This window comes from Elgaria multicarinata, chromosome 3, assembly GCF_023053635.1.
Source record: "Elgaria multicarinata webbii isolate HBS135686 ecotype San Diego chromosome 3, rElgMul1.1.pri, whole genome shotgun sequence".
In the NCBI taxonomy this organism is placed as follows: domain Eukaryota; kingdom Metazoa; phylum Chordata; class Lepidosauria; order Squamata; family Anguidae; genus Elgaria; species Elgaria multicarinata.
In genome coordinates, this window is record NC_086173.1 from 50,284,106 (window position 1) to 50,311,475 (window position 27,370).

General features: G+C 44.1%; 1 protein-coding gene across 1 annotated transcript in view; it reads right to left on the reverse strand.

The window, feature by feature from the left end:
- CACNA1G (calcium voltage-gated channel subunit alpha1 G) overlaps positions 1–27,370 on the reverse strand; it is a 392,734-nt gene that overhangs the window by 205,886 nt on the left and 159,478 nt on the right. The window contains exons 2-3 of the mRNA XM_063120222.1: positions 5,470–5,581; positions 3,845–3,978 (exon numbers count right to left, since the gene is read on the reverse strand). Of these exons, the coding sequence (XP_062976292.1) occupies positions 3,845–3,978; positions 5,470–5,581 (246 nt within the window). The remainder of the gene's footprint in view (positions 1–3,844; positions 3,979–5,469; positions 5,582–27,370) is intronic.

The window sequence follows — 27,370 nt, forward strand, 5'->3', positions numbered from 1 at the left end:
ACCTGACTAGGAAGATGAACACAGTTGGTTTAAAAACCATACCTGACTATCTTGGACTCTTTTCAACCTCATCATTTGTTCAACTGGGTGTTAATCTGAAACTGGGTAATTAGCACTTTGTATCTGAAGTAGGCCGGTGCAAGCAGGTTTGCATCCTCAGCATACCTTGGCCCCTGGCCAAGGGCCCACTGCTGCTAGATTCCCTTCTCTGCTGGTGCTCCTCTGAGGAGCATTGGGTGGCCACCATTGTAATAGCCTGCAGTGCCTAAGCAACCCTACCACTGATCTTCCTCCTCCTTCTCTTCCTCCTCAGTTAGGGGTGACCACCTGCAGCTAGCAGGCATAAATAGGAGGGGAAGGAGGAAGAGGAGGGGAGGGACAAGACGGGACTAGACCACCCACCACAATGGTGGGGACTATGCTGAGGGTTCCCTCAAACCTGCAAGTGGCTTTGATTCCAAGATGCAGAATTCTAAAGTTATTCACACTTTGTTGGGTGTTTTAGGGTTCAGTGTGAGACCATACATTGTAGAGCTGGGATGGTGGTAGCTAAGGTGATACTAGAGAGCTGGCGTACTGTGATGGCCAAAAATGTGAGCTTGGACGTCTACAATTCAAATCTCCCCTCAGTTGAGGTGGACGTTAAGCCGGCCAACTGCAATGTAGAGATAATACGACCAATCTCCTTTATAAGATTGCTGTAAGGATTCCTGAAATAATGTACGGTAAATGCTCTGAAAACTCTAAAGCACACAGATGAGGGCCAGGATCTCTTCTTGATCCTCCCAGACTGCAGGACACGGGATAATGGGCTCAAGTTACAGGAAGCCAGATTCCGGCTGGACATCAGAAAAAACGTCTTGATTGTTAGAGCAGTACGACAATGGAACCCATTACCTAGGAAGGTTGTGGGCTCTCCCACACTAAAGGCTTTGAAGAGGCAGCTGGACAACCATCTGTCAGTGATGGGTGGATTCCTGCATTGAGCAGGGGTTGGACTTGAAAACCTTAGAGATCCCTTCCAGCTCTACTATTCTATGACTCTATATAACTATACAAATGCTAGTTGCTGTTGTTGTTGTTGTTGTTACTAGTGGTAGTAGCGGTAGTAATAGCAGTAGTAGTTTTACCAGCATCCAACATCCTTGAAAAAGCCAGTATGGCTCCTTCTAGCAGCCTGGGAGACCTCTTGCCGCTGACTTCCTAACCTGGAGAAATGCTGTAGTTGTGGGTTATTTCTAGACTCCTCTGGTCCATTCCAGGAAATTCCAGTTAATTATATGGGAGGGGGGTGGGTGGGAGCAGGGGCAGAACCCTAATAGACTCCGGGCACTCTTTATGAATAGGAAGGTGAGGAGAGAGCCTCTAAGCTATGTGTCAAGGAAACTTAACCCTTTTGGCTGGGACCCAGGAACTTTTCATGTGGATTTCGAGCCGCAGCCAGGAGATTCTCGGGTGCTAGAAAGAACCTTTAATTTAAACCAGGTGCCTCTGAAAGAAAAACACTTCATGAAAGGCAAAAACTTGGTCTCGTTCCCTCCAAACAAAAGGGCAATCACGCACATTTTGACTGAAATATTCCCTTTTTGGAACTCAGCCTCCATGCTTTAAACAAACTTGCTGAAACCTCATCCATTTGGACAATCTGCATGAAACTGAGACTACCAATATTTCTGGAGCCAGAGAAAATACTTGAGCAGAGTGCCAGCTGAGTCCGCCCAAAGCTGCGGAGCAAAAGGCCTTACAGTATGGAAAGCAGCACACAGGCTGGCAGGAAACAAAGGAAAGCCGGGTTTTGTGGCCTTCTTTTGTTGCTGCCGTCTGCAAAACTTAACACTACGAGCGCCGCAGAGAGCTGCGATCACTGCAGTGGATGGCGAGTGCTGTCCACGCTGCTTGTTCGCTGTGTGGCAAGTGAGGCGGCGGGGTGTGTGTGTGTGTACGACGACAAGGGGGAGAGTCTGCCGTTGATGTCATAGTTTTGTTTACAGTACTTATTCAGTTCTTCTAATCTGGTTGTGCTGTGATGGTGGATCGCTGCCCAAGGATGCTTCCTCCCACACATGAATTCCTGGATGATCTCAGAAGACACAGGGCAGCCTCCAGGCGTACAGAAAAGGGAATGAAGCATCTGCATACCTTGGCAGGCCTGGCCCAGACGTTTTGCTCCCTCAGGCTGAAAAGCCAATGGCAACGCCTCCCCCATTATCGTGACGAGCCTTACGCTGATACAGACCACTGGTCCGTCTAGGTCAGTACGGTCTATTCTTTGGGATTTCAGATAGGGACCTTTCACATCACCGGCTACCTGAGATCCTTTCCAACTGGTGATGCAAGGGATTTGCACCTGGAGCAAGTGCTCTACCTCGGAGCCATGGCTCCTAGCTAATTAACATCACGGAGCACAATCTTTTGGAAAGCTCGCCCACTCAAGTTCCATTGAAACCAAGAGGAAGCATGCATTGCAATGAAACTTGCAACTAAAATCTCCATGATAGACTTTGCCCATGAATCAGAGCTTCTCTACAATAAGTAAAAACCCTGCTCATCCTTACTAGGGCTTTCTGCTTTCAGTTTCTTTGTAGGATTACAGTTGGCTCCTTTTCATGGTGGACACATGGTTTGAATCGAGGAAAGTCCTTCTTCGGGAAGTTCTATATGTTTCTGTGTGTTTCAATTTACAGCCACTAGATGGTGCTGTCATTATAGAGCTACGCCAGCATTTCACACAGCCAATTGATTTTTGCATTATCTCCAATATTTTTGAAAGCAGGATAAAGGGGGGAAAGCATGGGAGATGTTCTGGAGATTGATGATGTCATGTAAAGGATCCACTAACTTCTGTGAATGATCAATCATGAGCATGCAATAAAAGCTTCATATAGAAAAGCCCTCAGACCTGCCTATCTCCTACTCTTCTGCTCTTAAAACGGGTGTCCCAAATCTGCCACCTGAGGCATTTGTCTCTCCTTGTCACATTGTAAGGCTGCCTCTGCAGTTTCAAAGGTATCCCCACTTTTCCATGAGCACTTAGAGAATCGGAAATGTGAAGTATGGTATATGATAAAAAAAAATGACTTATGTTGAGATAGATGCTCTGTGCTGATGCAAAGACCAGTTTGTAATATGCAAGTATAGTGTGGACAATGGGAAATGTTTAACTGGTTTGCAACATAGGTATCTCTCCATGTCCCACCTGGACCCTAACAACACCCTCATTTTCAATACTTCAACTCTGCAAGCCTATATAAATAACTCTTTGTATCAAAAGGACAAGGCAAATTACTGCAAGGCCATTTGTGCAGGAAACTCAGAGTATTCTATCAAGTTTGCAAAAATAAATAAATTTAAAATTGCTAGCATTTATAAACTGTTTCATAAACATCCAAGGAGATGTTTGTAGTGTCTCTAATGACTCAGAGTAGCTGAAAATGCAACAAAAGAAACTCAATGGCAAAGTTCAAAGACATTTGTTCTGTAATTTTCAAGATGGTAGGTGGTGAAGAAATGCATTAAATAAATAAAATCAATACATTTTAAATATGGGCGTAAATCATAGCTTCGTTGCATTTTGCTATCACTACTGCATGTTTCAAAACATCTAAAGGTAGAATTAAGCAACTGGAAACTTTGGGTAATATTCAGCTTTTGTTAGGTATACTAAAATGTAGTGTGGTTGGGGGGAGGAATCCACACTTGTCCTGGTTCAGTTACTTGGTCTACATTGAAGAATGAAGAAATATTATGGACACAATCATCTCTTTCTCAGCTGGAGATTAGTTAGTTAGCCTCAGCTGTTGTTAGCATAAAGTTGTTGTTTGTTTAAGAATGAATTCTGACTTACCCAGCTAGAACGATGAAAAAATCCAGACGGTTCCACGTATCTCCCAGGTAGCACTTCTTCCCAAAAATCCCTAGTGCAATCATCTTGATGATCATTTCCACAGCAAAGAAGGCAAAGATAAAATCATCAAAGCTCTGGAACACAAAGAAGCAAGATGAGAAGGTGCACCTAGTGACAAACACTGGAATTGGTGGTAGTTCATTGTCTAAGGCCGGGTATGGGCAGAAAGTAAATCACCAGTTCTTTTGAACTTGTAACTCCCAGAATTCCTGGTCATTGCCCATGCTTGCAGGGGGCATCAGGGTGTTCAAGTCCCAACCATCTGGAGATATACCTTCTGCCCACTCCTGGTCTAAGGGACCTGGCTCCAACCTGGTCCAAGAAGGTCATTTATACTACACATTGCTATGTCTTCCTGCAAGTAGGCTTGCCAGCTTTTTAAACTCTGAAAGGAAGACTGGCAAGAAAACCATTTCATTCACAAAGCAGGAGTGGGGAAAGTGAGCAGAGCTGTACTAAAATGTGTCTGGACACTTCCTACTCTCTAGGTCCAGGAGTGGCTGAAGAATACCGTCTCCAACTGTATTGGAGTTGGAGTGCATCTGCCTGTTAATCAGGGCCAGATTTTCTTAGGCAGGAAGCCAAGTTCTGAACAAACTGGACTATGAATTAGTTGTCCTGGCTTATCTCAATCTGGCAGACCATTTGCCCCTTTCTTGAATTATGAAGTATCTCTCCACTTGGAACAGTCTAAAAGTGGAGGTGATGACTTCTGCTCTCTCTCCAGAATCCTAAAAAGAGTAAACATCACTCCTCAGTGCATCAAGTGCATTCAATGCTTAAGGTGCTGCTGAATTCTAGCTCCTGATTCCATTCTGGTTTCAGCAATATGTGCTGCATTTGGTGCATTGTCAGGATCAAAGTGTTGTCTCCTCAGCTTAGTTTTCACCTACGATTCCCAACTTCCATCTATCCATAGACCACCTCATCCCAAGTTTCTATTCCAAGTATCTATCAGATGTGAAATGGAACTATTTCTCCTGAAAGTTCGGCCTATGTATAGTCCACAGAGGGTAGTAAGACATATTTAGTACATTCATCTTGGTATATCCATTTTGTTTTATGGCAAAAGGACTGGAGCAGGTTGGTTGAAGTAAGGACTGGAGCAGGTTGGTTGAAGTAAGGGCTGGATCTACACTACTGCTTTATAGCGGTATTGAAGTTCACTGATAACTGTTGGGGCATAATCCACATTCCATATACTGCTTTCATGGTGTTATATCCTGCTTTTTCCCTACATTTGTAATAATTTGACACAAGATGTAGATTTGGCTAGGTTATTCTAACAGGAGCAACTTAACCTCCAGTCTGGGCCCATAAAATATAGGAAGTTTCCTTATACCAGGTCAAACCATTTGTCCATCCAGACCATCATTGTGTACTCTGTCTTTGTAGGAACCCAGTCTTCCCATCATAAACTCCCTCATTTTTAAAACTGGCAATGCCAGAAATGGAACCTGGGCAAACCATGGGCAAAGCTGGATTTCTTCCATCAAGCTATGGTTCCTTGCCCACACCTGCACCCCATAAATTATGTTGTGATAAATTTGGTTTTAAAAATTTACCTGGAGGATCTTGCAGCGTGGGGAGTCACAGCCCATATCTTCACAAGGGTGGAACATGCCCAAAGTGACACAGTTCAGGAGGATAACCAGCATGCTGACTCTTTCAAACCAGGTGGACAGGAAATTAGTCAAGGAAAACCAGCAGTTTCAGAGTGCAAATTAAGAAGGACCCACTAACACCAGAAACACGACATTATTAGGCATTAGGAAAATGGACAGAGGTTGCATGGGGTGGAGAAAAAATATCTAATTTTCTCCAAGTCTTTCCTCTTAGAAGTGAACTTTTTGTGTACTGGCTACAATTCTGCACATTGAGTAACAGCATTGGTTAGTCCCTGAAGTCAACAGAGATAGTGGCATATTTACAACAATAAAATGAAAGAAACCATGAGACCATATAATAGTCTCTTCTCAGCGTTTCTGCTCATGTGGTACCATCATTATTATGATTAGGTACTACAGGTACCACTGCAGATTGGCTTTTCTTGGCATTTCAGATATTTTCAAGACATTACAGAATCAAAATATCTACAATGACTACCCAAACAACGTTGCTAAGCAACACAAGGGTACTTACTGTTTCAGTTTTCCCCAGATAGGCCCTAGTTTGTTAGAAAACGGGACTGGACGTCTACACAGGGTTCTCCAAGTGTTGGCTAGGTTTTTGACTACTTTGTTTTGTTTTGTTTTCAGTGTGTTTTGAGACAACTCAATATGTCTCAAGGTGTCTCAAGGTGTCATCAATATGCGGATGATACCGAGCTCTACCTTTCCTTTTCATCAAACCCAGGTGAGGCAGTGACTGTTCTGAACCAGTGCCTAGGTACGGTAATGGACTGGATGAGGGCTAACAAACTGAGACTCAATCCAGACAAGATGGAGGTACTGTTAGCAGGGCTTTCATCTGTCCGGCGAGGTGATGTTTGCCCTGTCCTGGACGGGGTTGCACTCCCCCTAAAGGATCGGGTCCATAGTTTGGGGGTGCTCTTGGATCCAGAACTGTCACTTGAGGCACAGGTGAACTCAGTGGCAAAGAGCACCTTTTATCAGCTTAGGCTGATATACCAGCTGCGCCCTTATCTGGACAGAGATAGCTTAGCTACAGTTATCCATGCTCTGATAACCTCTCGTTTGGATTACTGCAATGCGTTATACGTGGGGCTGCCTTTGAAAACGGTCCGGAAACTTCAACTGGTACAAAACAGGGCAGCACGCTTACTAACAGGGACTGGCCGACGAGACCACATTACGCCAGTCCTTTTCCAGCTTCATTGGCTGCCAGTCTAGGTCCGGGCCCGATTCAAAGTGCTGGTATTGACATTTAAAGCCCTAAATGGTTTGGGGCCAGGTTATTTGAAGGAACGCCTCCTCCCATATGTACCTGCCCGGACCCTAAGGTCATCCTCAGGGGTCCTTCTCCGTGAGCCCCTGCCAAAGGAAGTGAGGCAGGTGGCTACCAGGAGGAGGGGCTTCTCTGCTGTGGCACCCCGGCTGTGGAATGAGCTCCCTAAGGAGGTTCGCTTGTCACCTACATTATATGCTTTTAGACGCCAGGTGAAGACCTTTTTATTCTCCCAACATTTTAACAATCTATAAATACATTTTAACATGGTGTTTTAAATTTGTAATTTTGCATTGCTGCTGTTTTTATCTGGTTGAGCTTTTATATTGTATTTTATATTATGGTTTTATACTGTTGTTTTATACTTTGAATGGTTTTAATTTTTGTGAACTGCCCAGAGAGCTCCGGCTATTGGGCAGTATAGAAATGTAATAAATAAATAAATAAATAAATAAATAAATAAATAAACTTAGTGCACACTCAGTGTACTATCTCTGAAACAGGTTTTTTTGTCTGTGTGAAACAATATGTTCTCGACCAAAGAGATGACACATTTTAAAATAGCAAGAGAGAAAGAGAGGACCATGTCCTGGTTCCTATGATAAAGAAGACAATCTTTAATAAAACCCATGTATTTCAAAACAATAGAAAAACGGCTACTATGACTCAGCAACCAAATGGTTTGTTTTTTTACCTGTGGTGGAGTGGGAAGAAGGCTGCTATTAAATAGGGTAACCCTATGGAAAGGAGGACAGGGCTCCTGTATCTTTAAGTTTATTGAAAAGGGAATTTCAGCAGGTGTTATTTGTATAGGTGCAGCACCTGGTGAAATTCCCTCTTCTTCACAATAGTTAAAGCTGCAGGAGCCCTGCCTTCTTTTGTATCTGGTCAAGAGGGCAGGGCTCCTTCAGCTTTAACTGTTGTGATGAAGAGGGAATTTCACCAGGTACTGCACCCATACAAATAACACCTGCTGAAATTCCCTTTTCGATACAAATGTTAAAGATACAGGAGCCCTTGTCCTCCTTTTCATATGGTCACCTTATATTAAAGACAAATTTTGCAGACTAAAAAGCAGCATCGTATAAATGTGAATATAATATGCAGACCAAGTAAAGTTTGCTTTACCTAACTACTGGTTGACATTTCATCAGAACGGGAACATAAGAAGAGCCTTGCTGAATCAGACTAAAGGCCTATCTAGTCCAGTATTCCGTTCACTCAGTGGCCAAACAGATGCCCACGCAAAGCCACAACCAGGACATGAAGACTACAGCACCACCCGACTGATATTCCCCAGCAATGCACATACAGAGGTATACTACTTCTGATACTAAAGGTAGTACATAGCCACCCAGTGGTATTTAAAGACATTCTTAATTATGATATGCCCTGCCCTGCATTTAGGTATAAAAAGTCTGGCGGCTCTAAATTGTTTTCTACCAAGAGTGTGGGTTAAAATAAAAATAACAGAATTCTATAAAACCTGACAAACAGACTATTTATTCCCTGCTAACAAGTCATTTTAGCATTACACACACATACACACCACAAAACTTAACGCCACCACTAAACAAGAACCCCATATTTTGTTTGCCATGCCAGGCTTAGTCCCTGGAACACTGTTGTCTTGAGTAAAATGCTTTTAATTTGTCATTTCCAGTCCAAACCACGAGTGGCTGGAAGGAACCCCAGGCAAGTTATCTCTGTGCTGGTGAAAATGCCTGGAAGAGAAACAAATTTGCTTGCTGACCCTTCCCTTTCCTCTTTCCAAACATCCATTGGACTTCTAATTTTAGAAGAGTTCCTGAGGCGCATGCTGGGCTGGGCCAGGTTTTTTAGAGCTGATCAGTTTTCTGACAGGATAAACCAAACTGCAGCAGCAAATCACATAAAGAAGTTTCAGGCTGACTGCTGAATGAAAGAGATTTCTCTGTGTCCCTCTAGTGGGCATTGCCAATGACTTCTGTGCTCCAGAGGGTAAAAACAAAATAAAACAAAACCCTCTAATGTCAATCTAGGGTCCAACCTAGCATCAAGCTGCCTCTGAGCCCTGTTGTGCAAGAAGACGCTACTGATTGCTACTGAAGACGCTACTAGGTTGCATTTAAACCTAGTTACAGTTCTTATGTCATAGGGGAAACAGTGAAGCATCTTGGGTGGGGAAACCCAGTTCAGTCCACACTTGGAACATATGGGGAACTTTCTCATTTTCCCTGTCTGTCAGACTTCTGTTTGACTCTAGCCCATTCTTGAGGCATTGCTTTACTTAGCCATTATCACACCTGGGTACAAATATGAAGTTGACCTTTATAACCTTATATCATTACTGTAGGATTTTTAAAAATATAATAAGGTTGCGATCCTAAGCAATCCTTACATGTGAGTCAGCTGCCTTGATCTCAGCGGCACTTATTCCCAAGCAAACATGCATGGGATCTTGGAGCAGCTCAAGTGAGCCAATTTCTTTGGAGTGTGGTCAATGGAAATGCTTAAGCTCACCTGCCAATTGTGCTTTGGCTCCACATAGGATATCAATACTAGGAAGCACATGGTATAAAGAACTGGTAGCTTTGGCCAATAAATCATTGAAAACATTGTCTGATCTCTGAACTTTTCACTATGGGATTCCTTGGTGGAGTCAAGCAATAAGAGCATTCCATAGAAGTAGAAATGGTCTGGTGAGCATAAAGTACACTGCATGCTGTATTGGACTTTAGCTTGAATAATGTTCTCCTTCCTCCCTACCTTTGGAATTAGTGTTCTTAACACCATTACTATTTTCTGGATCCTTTTTGTTTTTGATATCATGCTCCATCCATTTTTGGCCTCCATGAAGTCAGAATATGCACAACAGCAGCAGCAACAGCAGCAACAACACACTCTATGGCTTTTGGTATGGCTCAGCATGGCTTGAGATGACAATCACTACATTACCATGGAACACAAAAGCTGTCTCTGGGTGTGGCGAAGAGCCAACTTACATAAAACTAGTAACTCGGGATCAGTGACAGATTCATTTCAAGGTGCCCTTACCAAGTTTGCACTTTCTGAAACTAAACAAAACCTGGAACACATTTAGACATTGGGCTCTAGGTTTGTGATGCAGTTCATAAAAACAAAATACATACATTTGAAAAAGTGTGTGGGGGTACATTGAAAGAGTGCTTACAAAAAATCCATACATTTTGAAAAATATGCTAAAAATGCCTTATTCTCACTTGCAGAAGTAATATTTTTTTAAAAAAACATGCAAAAAATACGTACAAATTTTCTTGTGGACAGAAAAATATGGAATCAGGATAGACTTATTTGTGGAAAAATGAGAATCTGAGCAAAACTGAGCTTGACAGTTTCCCCCATAACTACTAGTGACTTATCTATATACGATAGGATTGGATAAGACAATCATGGAAAAAACAGTGGAAAACATGTAGTTATGGATTTTTTTTAAAATTTCCCTGTTAAGTAAGCAGCTTCTTTGTCACTGACCTTGTGCAGGGAAGTCTCAGAGATCTCACAGCTACTGATCACACTCATGCCTGCATATACTTAAGTTCTGTAAATTGCACATATTTTATCTCCTGTTCTCATGTCTTTGTACAGCAGGTCATGGGAAAGCTAGGCATATACCAAAGAACCTTTGCTCTTGCTAATATGAACCATAATGGTTGCAAGGTTCCTAAAGTCTGATATAATTGTGTTCGTACTATATATGATAACATAATATGCTATACTTCGTAATACTCAGTTATTTACATGTGAAGAGATCATAAAGCATATAGCCACTACTAATACACTGGGACTGTTTTGCCAAGGGCTACAACATGGAAACCAGCTTGTGAGCATAAACCTCTGCCACTATAACAATGTACATCTTCAAAACGACATGGGGGCTGCCTAGACACTCTGAAAGCCCCATGATGAGTGCGCAGTGGAGCTGCGTCGGTTATACGACGCAGCAGCCACCTCACACCCACTGCGGGGCTTTCCTGTGAAACTACGAGCTAACAAAGTCAGGCACTTACCCTGACTTTTTCACTGGAGCGAGGTGAATATGGAGCATCTGCCGTGTAACCTTGCTCCGGCATCGTGGTGGAGGTGATCCCAGGTGGGTGGCAACCCTGATTGGTTGCTATCTGCCCCGTCAGAGCACAGGGGCCAGGCCTGGGAAGCCAAATGGCCACCAGAAGCCCCACACTTTCTCTTCTTCAGGATTACCCGCTGCCATACCGCAGCAGAGAAAGTGCAGGTTTTCTTTAAACATGGCAGCAACCTGGTGTAGTCTAGGCAGCTGCATGAGCTTCCTTGCTTTGAATCATTCTGTTGTTAATTGTTGAATGGGGTTTGGAAATTATTCCAGGGCTTGGGGTAGTGACAACACTGGGTGGCAGCAGGTGCCCTGAGAGGCCCTATGAGCAGGAATGTGGTGGGAGAACAACTGGGCACTGAAAGGGGAGTGATGGATAATCTAGCTAACACTTGACCACAGAAACTGCCTAAGCCTGAAGAGCCTTGGGCCGAAAGAGAGCAGAACTTGACATCCCAGTACAAGTACTAAGTTCTCTCTACGTCTGTGCATTCACACGATCCCAGAGGCATTGGCAACTTGGACCGCTGGGCTGATCCACTCTGCCAATGTCTGCGTTCTATGACATTTTTCACTGCCATGGAACATTTGCAAAAGGCATGGCACATTTATTGGGCTCCTCCTCTTTCCCTCACCACATTGCTATACAGTTTTGCATCCTGTACAACGTTCATACTCTGAATAGAAGAAGCGTCATGATGCTTGCGACACCTTGTCACAATGCAGGGCACGGTGGAACGTTTGCAGGGTTCTTTGCCAGATGCCATATTATGGTCAAGATAACACAACAGCCTTGTAGCATGTTGGTCTTTGTTGGTCTGATGGCAGCCCTGCTGTAACCACATTTGATCATTTCTTGAGCAATCTGCTGTTGGGGAAAAAAAAGTATCCACGTTTCAATGCCTTCCCTACAGATGCTCTTACATTTTCTGATTTATTAAATAAAACCATGAGATCTACCATCTCATTATCCTGTGAAGTAGTTCCACTCTTACAGACTATTTGGTGGTGGCACAAAAATGCTGCCAGGGCCAGATCTACATGTCGTTCCGAAGGCGCTTCCGTGCGCCTTTTTTAAAGACGTACCTAAAAGAAGCGCCTCTTTCTTTACTGTGTGTACTGTGAGCTAGGCAGCGCTGCCTGCGGAAGAATCTCTACCCCATTCAAAGACGCTGCTCTGCTCTGGCCGCTTCCCCCTCACGTGTTCTTCCATTCGAATAATCCCCCCTCCCACCCGGCGGCTCTTCTGGCGCGTCCCGGCGGCGGCGGCTCCTCCTGCAAAACACTTTTCTCCCTCGGTGTGTTTGTATTTGCATTTGCGTTTGCGTGCGCGCAGCGGACGAGTTCAGCTCCTGCCTCTCACTCTCCCCCGCGGTGTCATCTCCCCGGGACTCTCTTCGGTGTGTGCTTGCACACGCACACGCAAACGCAAATACAAACACACCGAGGGAGAAAAGTGTTTTGGAGGAGGAGCCGCCACCGCCGGGACGCGCCAGAAGAGCCGACGAGTGGGAGGGAGGGATTATTCGAATGGAAGAACACGCGAGGGGGAAGCGGCCCGAGCAGCGTCTTTGAATGGGGTAGAGATTCTTCCGCAGGCGGCGCTGCCTAGCTCACAGCACACACAGTAAAGAAAGAGGCGCTTCTTTTAGGTACATCTTTAAAAAAGGCGCACGGAAGCGCCTTCGCAACGACGTGTAGATCTGGCCCAGGTTAGAGTACCTCATACAAAAAGACTAGAAGAAAAGTGCTATGCAAGAGTGTGACATGTGAATGCCAAGCTGGTCTTGGAGTGGCCCTCAGCCAAGTCCCCTCTGTCAGGGCCCCCAGTCTTATAATGGTGGGCTGGTCCTGAACCCATGCAGGGTTTGTGGGGTTCCTTTTGGCACCACTGGCAATTCCAAGTGTCAGACAATTTCTTTCTTCCAAAACAGCCCAGGAGTTGTTGAAAACAAAGAAGGTGACCATTGGGAACCAGAAGGAGGAGGAGGGCGGCCAAGGGTAAGTCCTGGCAGGGCATTGGAAGTGCCTGAGGATGCCATGTTGTGGTGCCAGGCGTGATGCCAAACATTTAGGCATGGATGTGGCTAGGCTGAGCTGAACTGAGGTGGGCTAGTCATATCACACTGCAACACATGTAGCACTATAAAATGCTCCCCCAAGATAGCTGAGGCATTAGCTGCATCACACTTAGTTGACTGTCTGGCTTTTTTTCTAGTTTTGGGAAATTAAACAGCAATGTATCTCGGTCCCTGTTTATTTCATTTCCTGAACTAGTTGTGGCAAAGCTATGTGGCCTGTAAAATAACCTGGTTCATGGTTTGTAGAACCATTTCTTCCGGTTTTCATCATGTTGACACATTCCCCATCACCTGTAAATTACTACATGCTTCACCCCCTTCCTCTCTGCTTTCTCTCTCCCCCCCCCACTCCCGAGACTCCAATTCCTTTTTATTTAAGCTGTGAGGATTTTTGCTGCTGTCATCTATTTTGAAATCTTATTCTGAATGAAGAATGGGAGAGGGGCGGGTGGGTTGGAAAAGAAGAAACAAATATATTGCAAGGGTCGGGGGAGATGAAGCACCACATTTTTCAAAGTCCGAAACGTACTTCTGGGCGCACAAGAATGTGATATCTTTGCAAACATATATGTCGCTTTGGGAATAAAATGTGTTTTTAAATGTGCAGCCCCTCCCCACAAACAGTACTACTAAAAGTCAGTTGTCACAATGCTTACAGTGGTGCACAGAGGCCCTATATAGGTTAATTCTCTAAGCCCTTGGGATCCTATGATGGATGTTTTACAGGCTCGTTCCCAGCTCTTTTCTGACACATTCATTCTGTTGTTGATCTGGGATCTCCCAACAGTTTGTGTTGTAGTACTTTGTTTTATGAAGGGCTTTGCAGCTCATCACTGGCAAAGTTATGGAAGTCACTGGCTCCCACAGATGGATGCTATCCAAACAATGTCAGGCGAAAGGAACGGCAGCCTCCAAGATAGTTCTACCTCTTTCTCTTTGCTGCCTACTCTCTCTGCCCCCACATTGCTATATTTGGGATGAATATTCCAAGCTGTAACCTAAGGCTGGCAGCTGGAATTCCTATTCTCATAATGTGTAAATATTTCCTCAGAATAAAAAGCAGAGACTTTAAGCTAATAAATACCAATATCATGACAGAATTTAATTGCTCTCTACATATGAAAGGCCACCATGCCTGAAGAGGCCAAACCAAAAGCCCAGGCGGCAACTCTTGAGGCTTACTTCTGAGTAGGCATGAGTAGGATTGCACCATTAGAGACCCTTCTTCATCATTAGCCTCTTATAGCAAGAACCACATTTCACCAGGTAGCAAACTGCACTGCGAAGTCGTTAGGTTGTAGAAAATTGGAGCTGAGACCTACGCCCTTCCTAGAACTTTCCCTGAAAAATTGGAGGGTTCACATGTTGTTGTATTTTGCCTTTTAATTTGTAATTGTATAGTTTTTAAACTGGAGTAGTTGCTGTTGTTTGATGTGTACACCGTGGGATCCCTTGTGGATGAAAAGAGTTTTATCAATTGTAAATAAATAAATAAAAATAAGCATGTGAGTGTGTGAACACTTTCATAAAAGTGTCAGCCAGTTCACTTTTGGAGCTACCACCATGGGTTTTATGCACTTGGCCGCAACAGCAATATCCACAGAATCTCTGCAGATGGCAGCCACCATTTTTTCTTTCCCAGCAATGTTTACAGCAAAGGTCCAAAAGGAGTAGCCTGTGAGCTGCATGTCTGACTGCCCCCAGACTCTCTGTATCTGCCACCACTAAAAGGAAAAAAGGAAAGGAAAAAAGGAAAGGAAAAACGGGTGCGGGAGAAAAAAATGGACCAGGAACACGTAATATGGTTCCTGCAATAGAGCTTCCTGGGATGAGAGCATCCCAGGAAGCAGTGATTGAAGGTTCCTGCCTACTTCCTGGGATGTTTTAGGAATGAGGTTTCTGCTCCATGGCAGGAACCATAGAGCCTGTTCCTAGATCCCTGGTGTATGTGTGTGTGTGTGATGACCTTCAGTTCTCTGGGGTGGGGCTTCAAAACATTTAAGATGTTGCTGCTTGGGTGAGTGTGTGAAGGATGTGTGAGAGTTGTATGCTTAAGTGTGCTGGCATATTGTGGTCTCTGCCACTCTAGCAGACACCCAATATGGCTCTCAGGATCGAAAAGGCTGTGCACCTTGCCTTAGACCAAGGGCAGGAAACATTGCTCTCACTTTGATTGGCGTCATAACAACATATTATTATCATCATGTAGCATTGCCATAAGGCCAATCAGAGCGCAGGGAAAGAAGAAAAAGAGTGGGAAGAAATAAAGGCAGTTGCCAACTACCAGGGAGTGCTGCCACCAGTGATCATTCTGCTGCCAGCTTCATGCCCTTTCACATCCCCTCCACGAGACATACAAATGTTACCCTCAACTAGGGTGACCATATGACCGGATTTGTCCGGGTTTTTGATGGCAAATCTGGGAGGGGGTGGGGAAATCCAGATTTTTTTCAAAGAGCAGCTCTAATAGGAATTAACAAAAATGCTTATAACTCCATCATTTTTTAAGATAAAGACATGAAACTTGGCATGATGGTAGCTCTTAGGAAGGGCTTTAGTCATGCCAAATTTGAAACAGATCCGTTCATCCATTGATTTTTAAAGAATTTTTTAAAAATTGAGGTTTTAAAATTATTATTCTTAAAATCGTCATTTTTAAAGATAAAGAGATGAAACTTCGCACCATGATGGCTTATTGGTACAGCTTTAGCCATTCCAAATTTGAAACAGATCTGTTCATCCATTTATTGTTAGGAATTTTTTAAAATTTGAGGATTTTTTAATGTTATTTTTAAAGATAAAGAGATGAAACTTGGCACCATGATTACTCTTAACAAGGACTTTAGCTATGCCAAGTTTGAAACAGATCTATTCATCCATTGAGTTTTAGGATTTTTTTTAAAGTTTGAGGTTTTAAAATTATTTTTTTAAAGTGACATTTTTAAAGACGAAGGGCTGAAAGCTGGCCCCATGATAGCTCTTAAGGAGAGATTTAGCCATGCCAAGTTTGAATCAGATCTGTTCATCCATTATTTTTTTAGGATTTTTAAAAAAGTTTAAAGTTTTAAAATTATTGTGTTTTAAAACTGCTGGAGCCATATCCTTCAAACTCAGATTGTCAAACCTATTTGGGGTGTTGCACACTGAGCAGTTTCAGCCCTTGGCATTAAGGGGATCTCTAGTCTTTAGGTAAGAAGTCCTGGGCAAGCAGGGCACCTTTCCTGTTGCAGATTTGGAGTGCAGTTGGGTACCTGGAGCTCAGCAGAGGCAAGGCATCCACAAATCAAAATGTGGGAAAGGAGAGGTCAGTCAAAGCTGCCCACAGGGCAAAACAGAATGGGCCAGAGGCCTTTTCCTCAAATTTCCATATCATGGGTGATGAAGGGTCATCTTTAGAGAAAAACTCTCACGACCAACAGTAGGGTGCCAGTCGAGAGAGAGGCTCTCTTCTTTGCGGATGCCCTGTTGCTGCAAATGTTGGAACCTGGCATATCATTGCTTTGCTTCGCTACCACTTCCCTTCCACTTCACTTTGTACACTTGTGAGCTAGGCTCTGACTGCACTGCTGGGATGCAATGCAGAACATTTGAAATGCATACCAGAGAAAAATAGATAGATTTGTGGCTTTGGCTAGCTGGCATATCTCTTAGAGACAGAGTTAGACTGAAACCACAACTCAGAGATGGCTGTAGCTGAGCCCTGAGAGGCTGCTGTACCACACCGAGCCTTTTAAAGAGTGTCTCAGAGCCTAGTTTTGGAGCAGGCAGAGGCGGCTGGTGGTGGAGTTTTTTTAAAAAAAACAAGAGTCACTGGATGCAACCAAGCCATAAGCTGTTGCCCTACCCCCAGCCACAGGGTACAAGTGCACAGCCTGGCTGGACCATTGGGAGACTTTGGCAGACAGAGAAGGGGGTGGGGGATTATTTGAGGCTGGAAATGTTGGCAGGCTGGCATAAGGCAGAGAGAGGCTTAAGGCAACCCAGATGCACCTGTAGCTTGGCCCTGAGGCTTGCCTGCCACGCAGAGTGTTTTAAGAGTGCATCAAAGTTGTGCAAGAGGAGAGGAGGTGGAGGTGGTTGGTGGCAGAGGTTTTTAAAGTATTGGGCAAAAGGTGGGATATAATAATAATAATAATAATAATAATAATAATAATAATAATAATGTCACCAGACATGACCAAGCAATAAGCAATATCCCAAGCTGCAAGTGTGCAGCCTAGCTGGACCATTGGGAGACTTTGGGGGGGGGGAGAGAGAGAGAGAGAGAGAGAGAGAGAGAGAGAGAGAGAGATTGTTTGAGGCTGGAGGCTTTGGTTTGTCTGCAATGACTTAGAGTGAGAGACAACAGAGGCTGCACAGACAACCCAGAGACATCTATTGTAACTTAGCCCCATGATGCTGGCATGAAACGCAGGGCATTAGGAAGAGGGTCTCAGAGTCGCATGTTTGTGCAGGAAGTAGACAGGAGCTCTAAGTCTGGATGTGCGAAGTGGTGCCAACACACAAGCCTTGAGAAGCTAATGTATACAAGTGAGAAGTGTGAATGGGCAAAGTAGTGTTCACTGCCACAACACCCACCCTAATGTTAGAGTAGAGAAACTTGTGATAATCATACACAAGCTTTTTAAAAAAAATGAAATTAAAAAAAGCCAGCCACCCGGCTGGCCAGTAGCAAGCCCTGTTAACAACAACAGCAGCTTGCAATGAGTGAAGATACAGTCAGAAAAGATATTTGAGGGAAGGGGAGAATGTAACACACAGAGTATAGCAAAAGCTTCAAAGTACAGCAAAACCTACAAAAGTAGGAGTGAGTGAAGTTAATTTCAGATACATTGAATGTCTCACTTGTTCTTTATGTCAGTGATTTTAACATTAAGATGTTATGTAGAACAGATTTGTCTTAAATGTGTGCTGTAAAATCAGACATGTGACCAAGACTATGTTCAGGTGGGCACGCCCCCTTGGTGCTGGACACGCCCCCTTGGGGGGGCGACCATGTTGTCCTCCTTTTTGGTTTCCAAAATATGGTCACCCTACCTCAACGCCGCACCTACTGAAAAGAATGGTGAACTTGAGGAAGGCATTTCAGCCCAGCTCTATAAATAGAGTAGGATGACAGTGCTGCCTTGCCTTTCATGTCGTTTAAAGTTCTACAGTATGCAAGAAGCTATTTGACAGAAGAAGATGGTGTGTTGCAATTATGGGATAAGGAGTTAACCATCTTTGAAATATAGCGGCTCAGATATCAACCAACTGATGTCTTGAACCAGGGATCAGTGCTGGTTGCTTTAGATGAAATACTTAAGAACTGCCTCCTAAGCACTGGTAGTATGAAACACATCTAGTTAATTAGTCCCAGCTTCCAGCAAACGTAGGGCTGTCTTAAGAATAAGGATGCATTTCTTGATCCTCCTAGCAGCCACTGATTGATTTGCCCTCCATGAATTATCTTTTCCAGGAACCTATACCTATAAGGCATTAACAAGCAATATCAAGAAGCCTGCTTAAATAAAGCTATCTGTTACTACGTGTAAATATATGTAACGCAAAGCAACATTGAGGGAGGGTGATTTTGAAGTAAGGAAGTAGAGTGATTGGATGCTTTCTACTCTAAGAGAGGTTGGAGAGAAGAGTAGAGCAAAAATGGCAGGTAAGAAAAGGATCAAGCATACAGTAGGGATGGAGTAAAAATTTGTTTGGTTTGAATATTTATATGAATGTACCCAATTTGAACCTCCTGAAGCTATAAACAAACTGGAATGCACTTGCATATCAAGTTCCACACTTTTCAGAATTTCACAATCTAGTTTGCAACTCAGAGATGCATTTATTAGGAGAAAGCATGAATAAACACCCATTGTATTAGTGAAAAATCACTTGCAAAAAGTGTACAAACTAGGAAATGTTCATAAAGAAGTGAATAGATTTTCATTAGGGGTGTGCACGGACCCCCCACTCCGCCCCGCGGGCCGATCCAAAAATTTTGGATCGGCCCGCTCCGCGCCGCTCCGCCCATACTCCGCTCCTCTTCACTGCGGAGCTCCGGCTCTGAATCGGAGCTCCGCAGTGGAGGGGAGTGGCGCCAGGTAAGGCCGGGAGAGGAGGGCAGGGATGTTACCATGCCCTGCCGCCGTCGGCGCCCATGCGGCGACAGCGGCAGAGCCTGGTAAGGGACCAAGGGGGAGGGAGGCCATAGCTGCCTCTGTCCGCGGTCCGTCGGCTTCTTCAATTGAGCCCGCGGTTCAACCAGGAAGTCTGGGCTTCCTGGTTGAACTGCAGGCTCAATTGAAGAAGCCGACGGACCGCGGATGGGGGCAGGTAAGGGAGAGGGGGGCGGGGGGGTGTTACCGGGCCCTGCCACTGTTGCCGCATGGGCGACAGCGACAGCGGCAGGGCCAGGTAAACCCCACTTACCGTTCCGGCGGAGCTCCAGATTGAAGCGAAGGATCCGCCTTCACCTCGATCCTCTTCGCCACGCTGCGCCGGCCCCCCAATCCTCTTCACCTCCGCCTTAAGGGCAGGCAAAGCCCCCCACTCCGCTTCTAATTTGCCGGTCCGATTAGAAGCGGAGCACATCCCTAATTTTCATACAGACCTTTTTTTTTTGGTGCCAAATTTGCAAATTGCTGTGGAAATGGGCCAAAACCATCTTATGGTCAGTAAAATGAGAAACTGAGTGGAAATTAAATTGACAGATTTGCCCATCCCTACCTAACAGAGCCATTACTAAATTGAAAGAACATTCCTCATAGCATATTTATTTGCTTTACATCAGCCTGAAACTATCCAACTCAAAATCAAGACTGAGGTCAATGAGAATTTTCCAAGGTAAGGATGCACAGAATGGCAGCCTTACAGTGCAATCCTATGCATGTCTACTTAGAAGCAAACTTCACTTAGTTCTGTGGAATTACTCCCTGCATGCCTGTATAGGGCTTGTGAGTGTTGTCCTACCATGGCTGGATTGAGGCTCAGCCCTATGGCAAAACAAATGGCAAATCCATTTACAAAATCAACAAGCAATGGGTCAAAGCACAGTTTGATCAGTCCAGCAAAAAAAAAAAAAAAAAAAAAGCAGTTCAAAGGAGGAGAAGTCAAGAGACAGACAATAGCTGGTGTGGTAATACACAGTATTACCACGCCAGCAAAAATGGAAGTCCAAAAGCGAAGTCTTCTCAGGAGTCGGCATCACAAGATATAAGTCCAAGGAAGAGCAAGGTCAATGAAGAAAGGTTTCAAGATACTGGGATGAAGGTGTTGTCTTAGCCACTTGTAAGTCCTAACTGAAGGCTTATAAACTGGAGCTTCAGAGCCCCACCCAGGACTCAACTGTGGCACAGCAGAAGTTTCTGGAAGAAATTTTCCTCATGAGGTGGGGCCTATTCATGAGGAGTCCTTTGCTCCCAGTAAGCCTGGTTGCTGCAGTTCTTGAGGCATGCACTTTGCCTCCAAGTGGCAGCCTTTGTCCACACCTTCTGGAGCTAGCATGTGCTAGGGATGGGAAGATGCTTGACCTCTTCTTTATAGGTGAGCTACTGTCCTTGGGGGTCTTGTCTGGGGGTTCCTGTGCTAAGCATGGCAATGATCAAAATACAATGTTGCTCCTTCTCTTTCTCGCTCCAGTAGTCCAATGTGAAGAACATAGATATAGTAAATACCATTTTTGTGCATCTGAATGTTAGATTATATAAATCATTTGGAATATCCCTTAAACCAGCCTTTCCCAATCTGCTGCCCTCCAGATGCCTTGGACTACAATTCCCAGCATTCTTGATCATCATCAGTGCTGGCTGGGGCTGATGAGAGTTAGAGTTCCAAACATCTGAGTGGCAATAGGTTAGGGAAGGCTGCCTTTGGATAGTTGTATATATTAGGTTTGTTGTTGTTGTTGGTAGTTATTGATGAATTTATTTATCTAGCACCATCAGTGTGCATGGAAGATCTCTGGCTTGAGGAATTTACGCTCTAAAATAAATTTTGAAAGCAATTGCTCAATAAAAGTAATGTAAGAAGATGAAAATACACTTGATGTGCAGATTGGGGAAGGGGGGGCTTGTCAGTGGAGATTGAGGCACATGACATCTTGAGGGTCCTTTCTCGCCCACTCCCCAGCTAAAACGTGAACACCTTATTGTGGATGACCAGCCACTGCAGCAAAATTCAAGGCCTGGCCTGCTGCAATACAAGCATGGAGAATAGCAGTGGAACTAAGTGACTCGGCTGTTGTCGACTTGAATTTTTGGAGGACAGACAGCAAAAGGGAAAAATAGCACCTGATGATGTCATGGCAATGACCCAACAAACTATTGCTAAGGGGAACCCCAAATGGTGATGACCTAAGGATCACAAAAGAGGCGCCTCTTTTCATCTGAAGCAAAATAATCGGCTTTCTTTAACAAACTGAGCTAACCCACTTCTTTGTAGATTCAGCACTCGAGATTTCCATACTCTTTATCTCTTGGTGCCTTTTGTGTAACACGCAACATTCTCATAATCCATATATTGCACTTGGAGCATTCCAGGGATACATTTCCTCACCCTTCGGGGTTTACATGAGGCTAGGGGAAAATACTCCAGACATTATTCATTCATTTGATTTTGTAGCAAAAATATGGCACTCAAGACAGCTAGATTCTACCAAGGTTCCATTTGCTTTAAACATACAAGCACTAGAATGATGTCTGTAAGTTTTCTCTCACAGTGCAAATAGTGAGATTGGGGGATTGGTTTAGATCAGTGAGACAGTGTTAGGAGAAAGGGTTAAACCTGCAGGCTAAATCCAACACTCTAACTTTCCCCCAGGTGGCCATATCCCCATCCCCCTCTGGTGGACAATTGTTTGGTGGTTACCCAAGGTTTATGGGGGATGTCCCATTCTAAAAGGTTGAACCACCTCTCCTAAGCCTCTCCTAAGGCTTAGTTATTGGTAGTAACAGCTTTAAACTAAAATACTAAAATATGCTGGTACTTTGGCCACTGGGTTGGTGGGAAGGGCCCCTAAGAGCTTGTCTGAAATGAAACTTGGCCTTCAGGCTGAAAGAGGTTCAACACCCCTGGGTTCAATACTCAAGTGTTGATTTGGGCTCCCCCACAACAGTTCCTTGAATATAAACAGAAAATTATCATGGTTCATGAAGTTCCCCAATGTCACCTAATTTGGCCTTCAGTTTTGACAATGAGGTGCCCATTCCCTACATTTTCCTACCTTCCTTTTCCTCTTGATCACAAGACTGCAAGAGGAGCCCTATCTACTCCATCATCTTGTTTTCCACAGTAACCAGCCAGATGCCTCTGGGAAGCCCACAAGCAGGACATGAGCACAAGAGCTCTCTCCTAATGTGCATCCCCCAGTAACTGGTATTCAAGAAGAAAGACTTTACTTACTGGTACACCATGGCAGCAGAGAGAGCTTGTAGTAGGCTCCATGGTAGGGCCCCCATGTGACCTTAGATTTATTTATGACATTTCTGTACCACCCAATAGCTGAAGCTAGATTAGGTGTGGGCAACTTGTGACCCTCCAGATGTAGGGATGTTGGAGGAATCTGTCTGGGGTGGTGGTGGTCAACTTTCATTGACTCCGCCACCTGGACTTCAATTTGCCTTCTGGTAGCTGGCCTGATTCAATCTGCAGTAAGCTCGGCCAACCAATAGATTTTCAGTGTTTTTTAAATCGTGAAATTTCGGACATAATTTGTGCAAATTACAGCCATGATTTGCAAAAATTATGCAAATTCGTGCAAATTGTGACTGTAACTTGCACAAATCTTTATTTGCACAAATTATGTATGGCACACAAAAAACATGTAAGAAGTCCCCAGAGTTTGGGGAAAACCTGCAGCTTGGCTTGCAAATGCCAGTTGGATACATTGTGGAATTCCAGCTAGCCCAAATCTGGCTGGATTTCTTGATGACAGACATCCCTACGCAGATGTTGTTGGACTGCAACTCCTATCAGCTCTAGCCAGCACAGCCAATAGTGAGGGATGATGGGAGTTACAGTCCAATATCTGGAGGGCCACAAGTTGCCACCCATGGCCTGAATGCTGTCACAGCACCCTTAGATGCTGGAAGTGACTCCAGAAAGCCTGAGAAATGCAGTTCCCATTATACGCAACATCTCTGGATGCTTCTCTGATGTTACAATCCCCATGGTTTCCGGATGCTCTGGATGCTGTGGAGCCCCTATTGCAAAAGCACCTTCCCTTCTCCCAAAGTAAGTTTGGGGAATGGGAAGAGGTCACTAGGGAGGGCTCCGGTGGCTCAAAAAGACCCACTTAGCTTTGGCTCAAACTCTGGGGAGATCTGGGTCTAATTCTCAATCCTCTCCTTGGAATCGTCACTGTTGCCTCCTCCATTCCCCAAACCTACCTTGGTGAGAGAGGGTGCTATTATGGGAGGACTTTCATAGAGTTCAGGGTTGCTTGGAATCTGGAGCATGCGTCTGTCCTCTATAAACTTAGGATAGTTCCAGCCTACTATGTTCTATAGAAAACGTGTAATGAGCAAGTGGGGAGGAAGGCAGACAGCTGGACCACAGCAGCAAAGTAAGGGTGCCAGCCAATCTACCAAAGAGAGTTAGAAACAGCTTCAATCTCTTAGTACTGGAAGGAAACTAATAGTAAGATCTAAAGGTATTTTCTGCTTCAATGATGCTATGGATCCCCACCTTCTCTAGCCTGATGCCCTCTAGATGTTTTGGACGATAGATCCCATCAGCACCAGCAAGAGGGGTCAATGGTCTGGGATGATGGGAACTGTAGGCCCAAACATCTGAAGGGCAACATGTTGGGGAAAGCTGCTCTAGAATATGGGGCATTCTTCTAACCACTCAGGGGATTTGCTTTGTGCGCCTAATTGCATGGTGGCAATGACAACCCCTTTTCCTTCCTTTCTTTCTTTCCCCATTATCCAGCCGAAATTCACCACAAGTTTCCTAAACAAATGCAGATTTCCTTTTCCTTGAATGATAAATAATAATAGGTTGCAGGAAACAGAGATGACTTTAAAATTATATGAGAGAGCGAGAGCGAGGATGAAGGGAGATATTCAAGGCAGAATTCCAGCAGACCCTTCAAGGCAAGCAATTAAAAACACCCAACCGTATAGGGACCATCCGTCCACAGAGCGGTATTGCCTTTTTCATTGTCTTCTCTTCTGCAAATGACTAGGATTGGGATCCCGCAGCTCTCTTTTTTATATTATCTATCTCTGAAGGACATTTTAGGTTGATTCCAGTGAACAATTAAACTGGTCTAGGCCTTCACTCACTCAGCAAAGCTACAATTTTCCAGCCTTAGCACCCACCTAAAAAATGGGATCATTTTCGCAAAGCATTTGAAATTTAAATGTCTGAAATTGCATTAAAGACATTTAGTAAATGCAACTGCCTTAGTGGCATTAAACAAATAGGGATATATTTGGAAGCTTCATTGGTTTAGTTTACTTTAATTTTTGTGAATTGCCCAGAGAGTTTCAGCCGTTGCGTGGTATAGAAATGAAATAAATAAAATAAAATAAGAGGCAGCTTTTGGCCCTCCAGATCTATTGGCCTACAACTCCCATCATTCTGGCTGATGGTAACTGTAGTCTTTAGTTCTGCAGGATATGAAAAGAGAATGATCTCAGGATTCTGTAAATTACTTTATTGACAAAAAGTCCAACGCGTTTCGGCCTCTTTCCATAATATTAGGTCTTCTTCATGTCTGTACAAATTCTTATAATAGACTGTCTTGTGCTGTAAATCAGGTGGCCATCCCAGTCACTAGTGTTTACTAGGGTGACCATATGGAAAGGAGGACAGGGCTCCTGCATCTTTAACAGTTGAATAGCAAAGGGAATTTCAGCAGATGTTATTTGTATGCATGCAGCACCTGGTGAAATTCGCTCTTCATCACAACTGTGAAAGCTGCAGGAGCTACACTAGAGTGACCAGATACAAAAGAGGGCAGGGCTCCTGCAGCTTTCACTGTTGTGATGAAGAGGGGATTTCACCAGGTGCTGCATGCATACAAATGACACCTGCTGAAATTCCCTTTGCTATTCAACTGTTAAAGATACAGGAGCCCTGTCCTCCTTTCCATATGGTCACTCTGTGTTTACAGCACAAGACAGAAAGATTACAGAAAAAGGCCGAAACATGTCAGGCTTTTCATCAATAAGGTCGTTTGCAGCAACATCCCGAGATTATTCTCTCTTTTCGTGTTCACCTTGCATGCTTACCCACCTTGCAGCTTCAAAACATCTGGAGGGCCACAAATTGCCACCCTGGTTTAAGTGGAACTTATTTCCTCCATCTAAAGTGCTCTGGGTCTAGTTGTTCATTTGAAGCATGCATTGATTCCTTGAGACAGATGGAGATGAATCTCTGCTGTGTGGGTGGGAAGGACAGCTTAAAGGAAGCATGCAGAAGCTAGGGAGGAAGCTCACTTACAACAAGAAAGTCATGAAAGGTGCTGGGATATCCCCCTTTTCCAAGTTCTTCCATCTGCTTCACTCATAATTATCTGGTGGTAATCACCTGAATCTTTTCATGCTCCTGCATTGAAAGTCTGCCTTCTACTTTCACAATATGCTGTTACTCAGCAATTCTTTTGCTAGTACATGTGAAAAGCTAATAAGGTTCAAGTAACACTTTCCTTGCAGTTACATTGACCTGCTTGATATTCCCGTAGCCCAATGTATCAAAATGCTAATTGTTTTTCTTCTTCTTTCCAATTACTGTTTACAGGACATTCCAAGATGCTGGCTATGAAAGGTGACCCTGCGTGAGGACAAAGGCGAGCTGCAAGGAATCATGGCAGGCGTTTTTGATGCTGGAATGAACTTCATGCGCAGTCCCTGGTTATTTTAACCTTCACAGTGCAATCCTATACATGTCTACTGAGAAGTAAGCCCCACTGAGTGTAATGCAGCAAAGTGTGTAGAAGAATTGCACCCTCAGCCAAGCAATTGAAATATATATATATATAAAATCAGATAAGAACATTTATCAAAGATCAAGTGACGGGAAAACGTCTCAGTTTTGCTTTCTCATTCCTCTAGATTTTTAAAATATCAAATTCTTTCCATTATGTATATGAAATATGCAAATACTGGTTAAATTCTTATCAAAAACAAGCCAAAATGGAATTCTCACCCACTTGCAGTGGCCAAATCTAATAGGTAGAGCTACTGCCAACATTGAGAGGATCATTTATGCTGCACCTGCCTGCTGTGTTAAAGATGAGGAGCCTATCAGACAAATAGAGGTGGCACCCCTAATTTGGCACCACAAACATAACGGCATACATAGCAATTCAACCCCAGACTTTAAGAGCTCAGCAATTAAATCCTTGGCCTGGTCAGACAAATCATTAGTTTCGTTTTCTCCTGTATTCTGATTATTTTAACCTCAAGTCTCAGAGAAATTTGTGAATTTTGGTATGGTCTTATTTTTTTTAAAAAAAGGAATCAAGCAAAAGTCTACCTCCCTATCCCTTGAGGCAGTTTCTTCCAACCTAGTGCTCCCCACATATTCTGGATTACAGCTCCAATGATCACTGGTCACTGGTTATGCTGGCTGGGGCTGATGGGAGTTGGAGTCCAAAATATTTGGAAGGACTTAGATTGGGGAAGGCTGCCTTAAAACAAGTACTAGGAGGGCACCTTCTTACTGTCTAACAACCTGGGTTTGCTGATCCTGGCTCAAGCACCGGATAGGTCAGCTCTCTGAGCTGTGCTATTCTTTGACTGCTCACCTTAAACTGTGTGCTGAAGAGATGCCTGACAGCTTCCTTCCACCCCACTTGACAGACTTGGATGGGATGAAGCCACCATCGTCCAAGGATTAGTCCCTTGCCAAAACCCTTTGAGCCGGACACCATTAAGATGCTTCAGGGTGCTCAGCAGCAGAGCCTGCACTTATTCCCACCCGCCCCTCCCCTCCCCTCCCCTCCCCTCCGGGCTGCACTGAACCTGCCAATTGCAGCCAATGCATGCTGAAGCTGAATAAGTCAAAAAGCCCCCCACAAACACACCCAACAGCTCCACATTGTGTAGCCAGTTGTGTGAACTATCCAACTCACCCCCACCCCCAAAGGCAACTGGTAAATTCCACACTACCAGCTCTGGGTGGGCGGAGTGAAGCCAAATGGCAAAATGTACTACTGAGGAAAAGCGGAGCCAGCCTTTAAAGGCAGACTTTCCATGGCTCCTGGTTGGTCTGGCAATGCCACACCCTGTCTGAAGTGTATTTGACTTTGAAAAAAAATATTTAGTGTAGTAGGCCAACATTGTATTTACATGAAATAAACCGCAATCATTCTGTTCTTATTTTAGTTATTCTTGCTAATGCATAGCTTTAAAAAACCAACATAGGTCTATATTCTATCACAGAACTTGAGGGGTT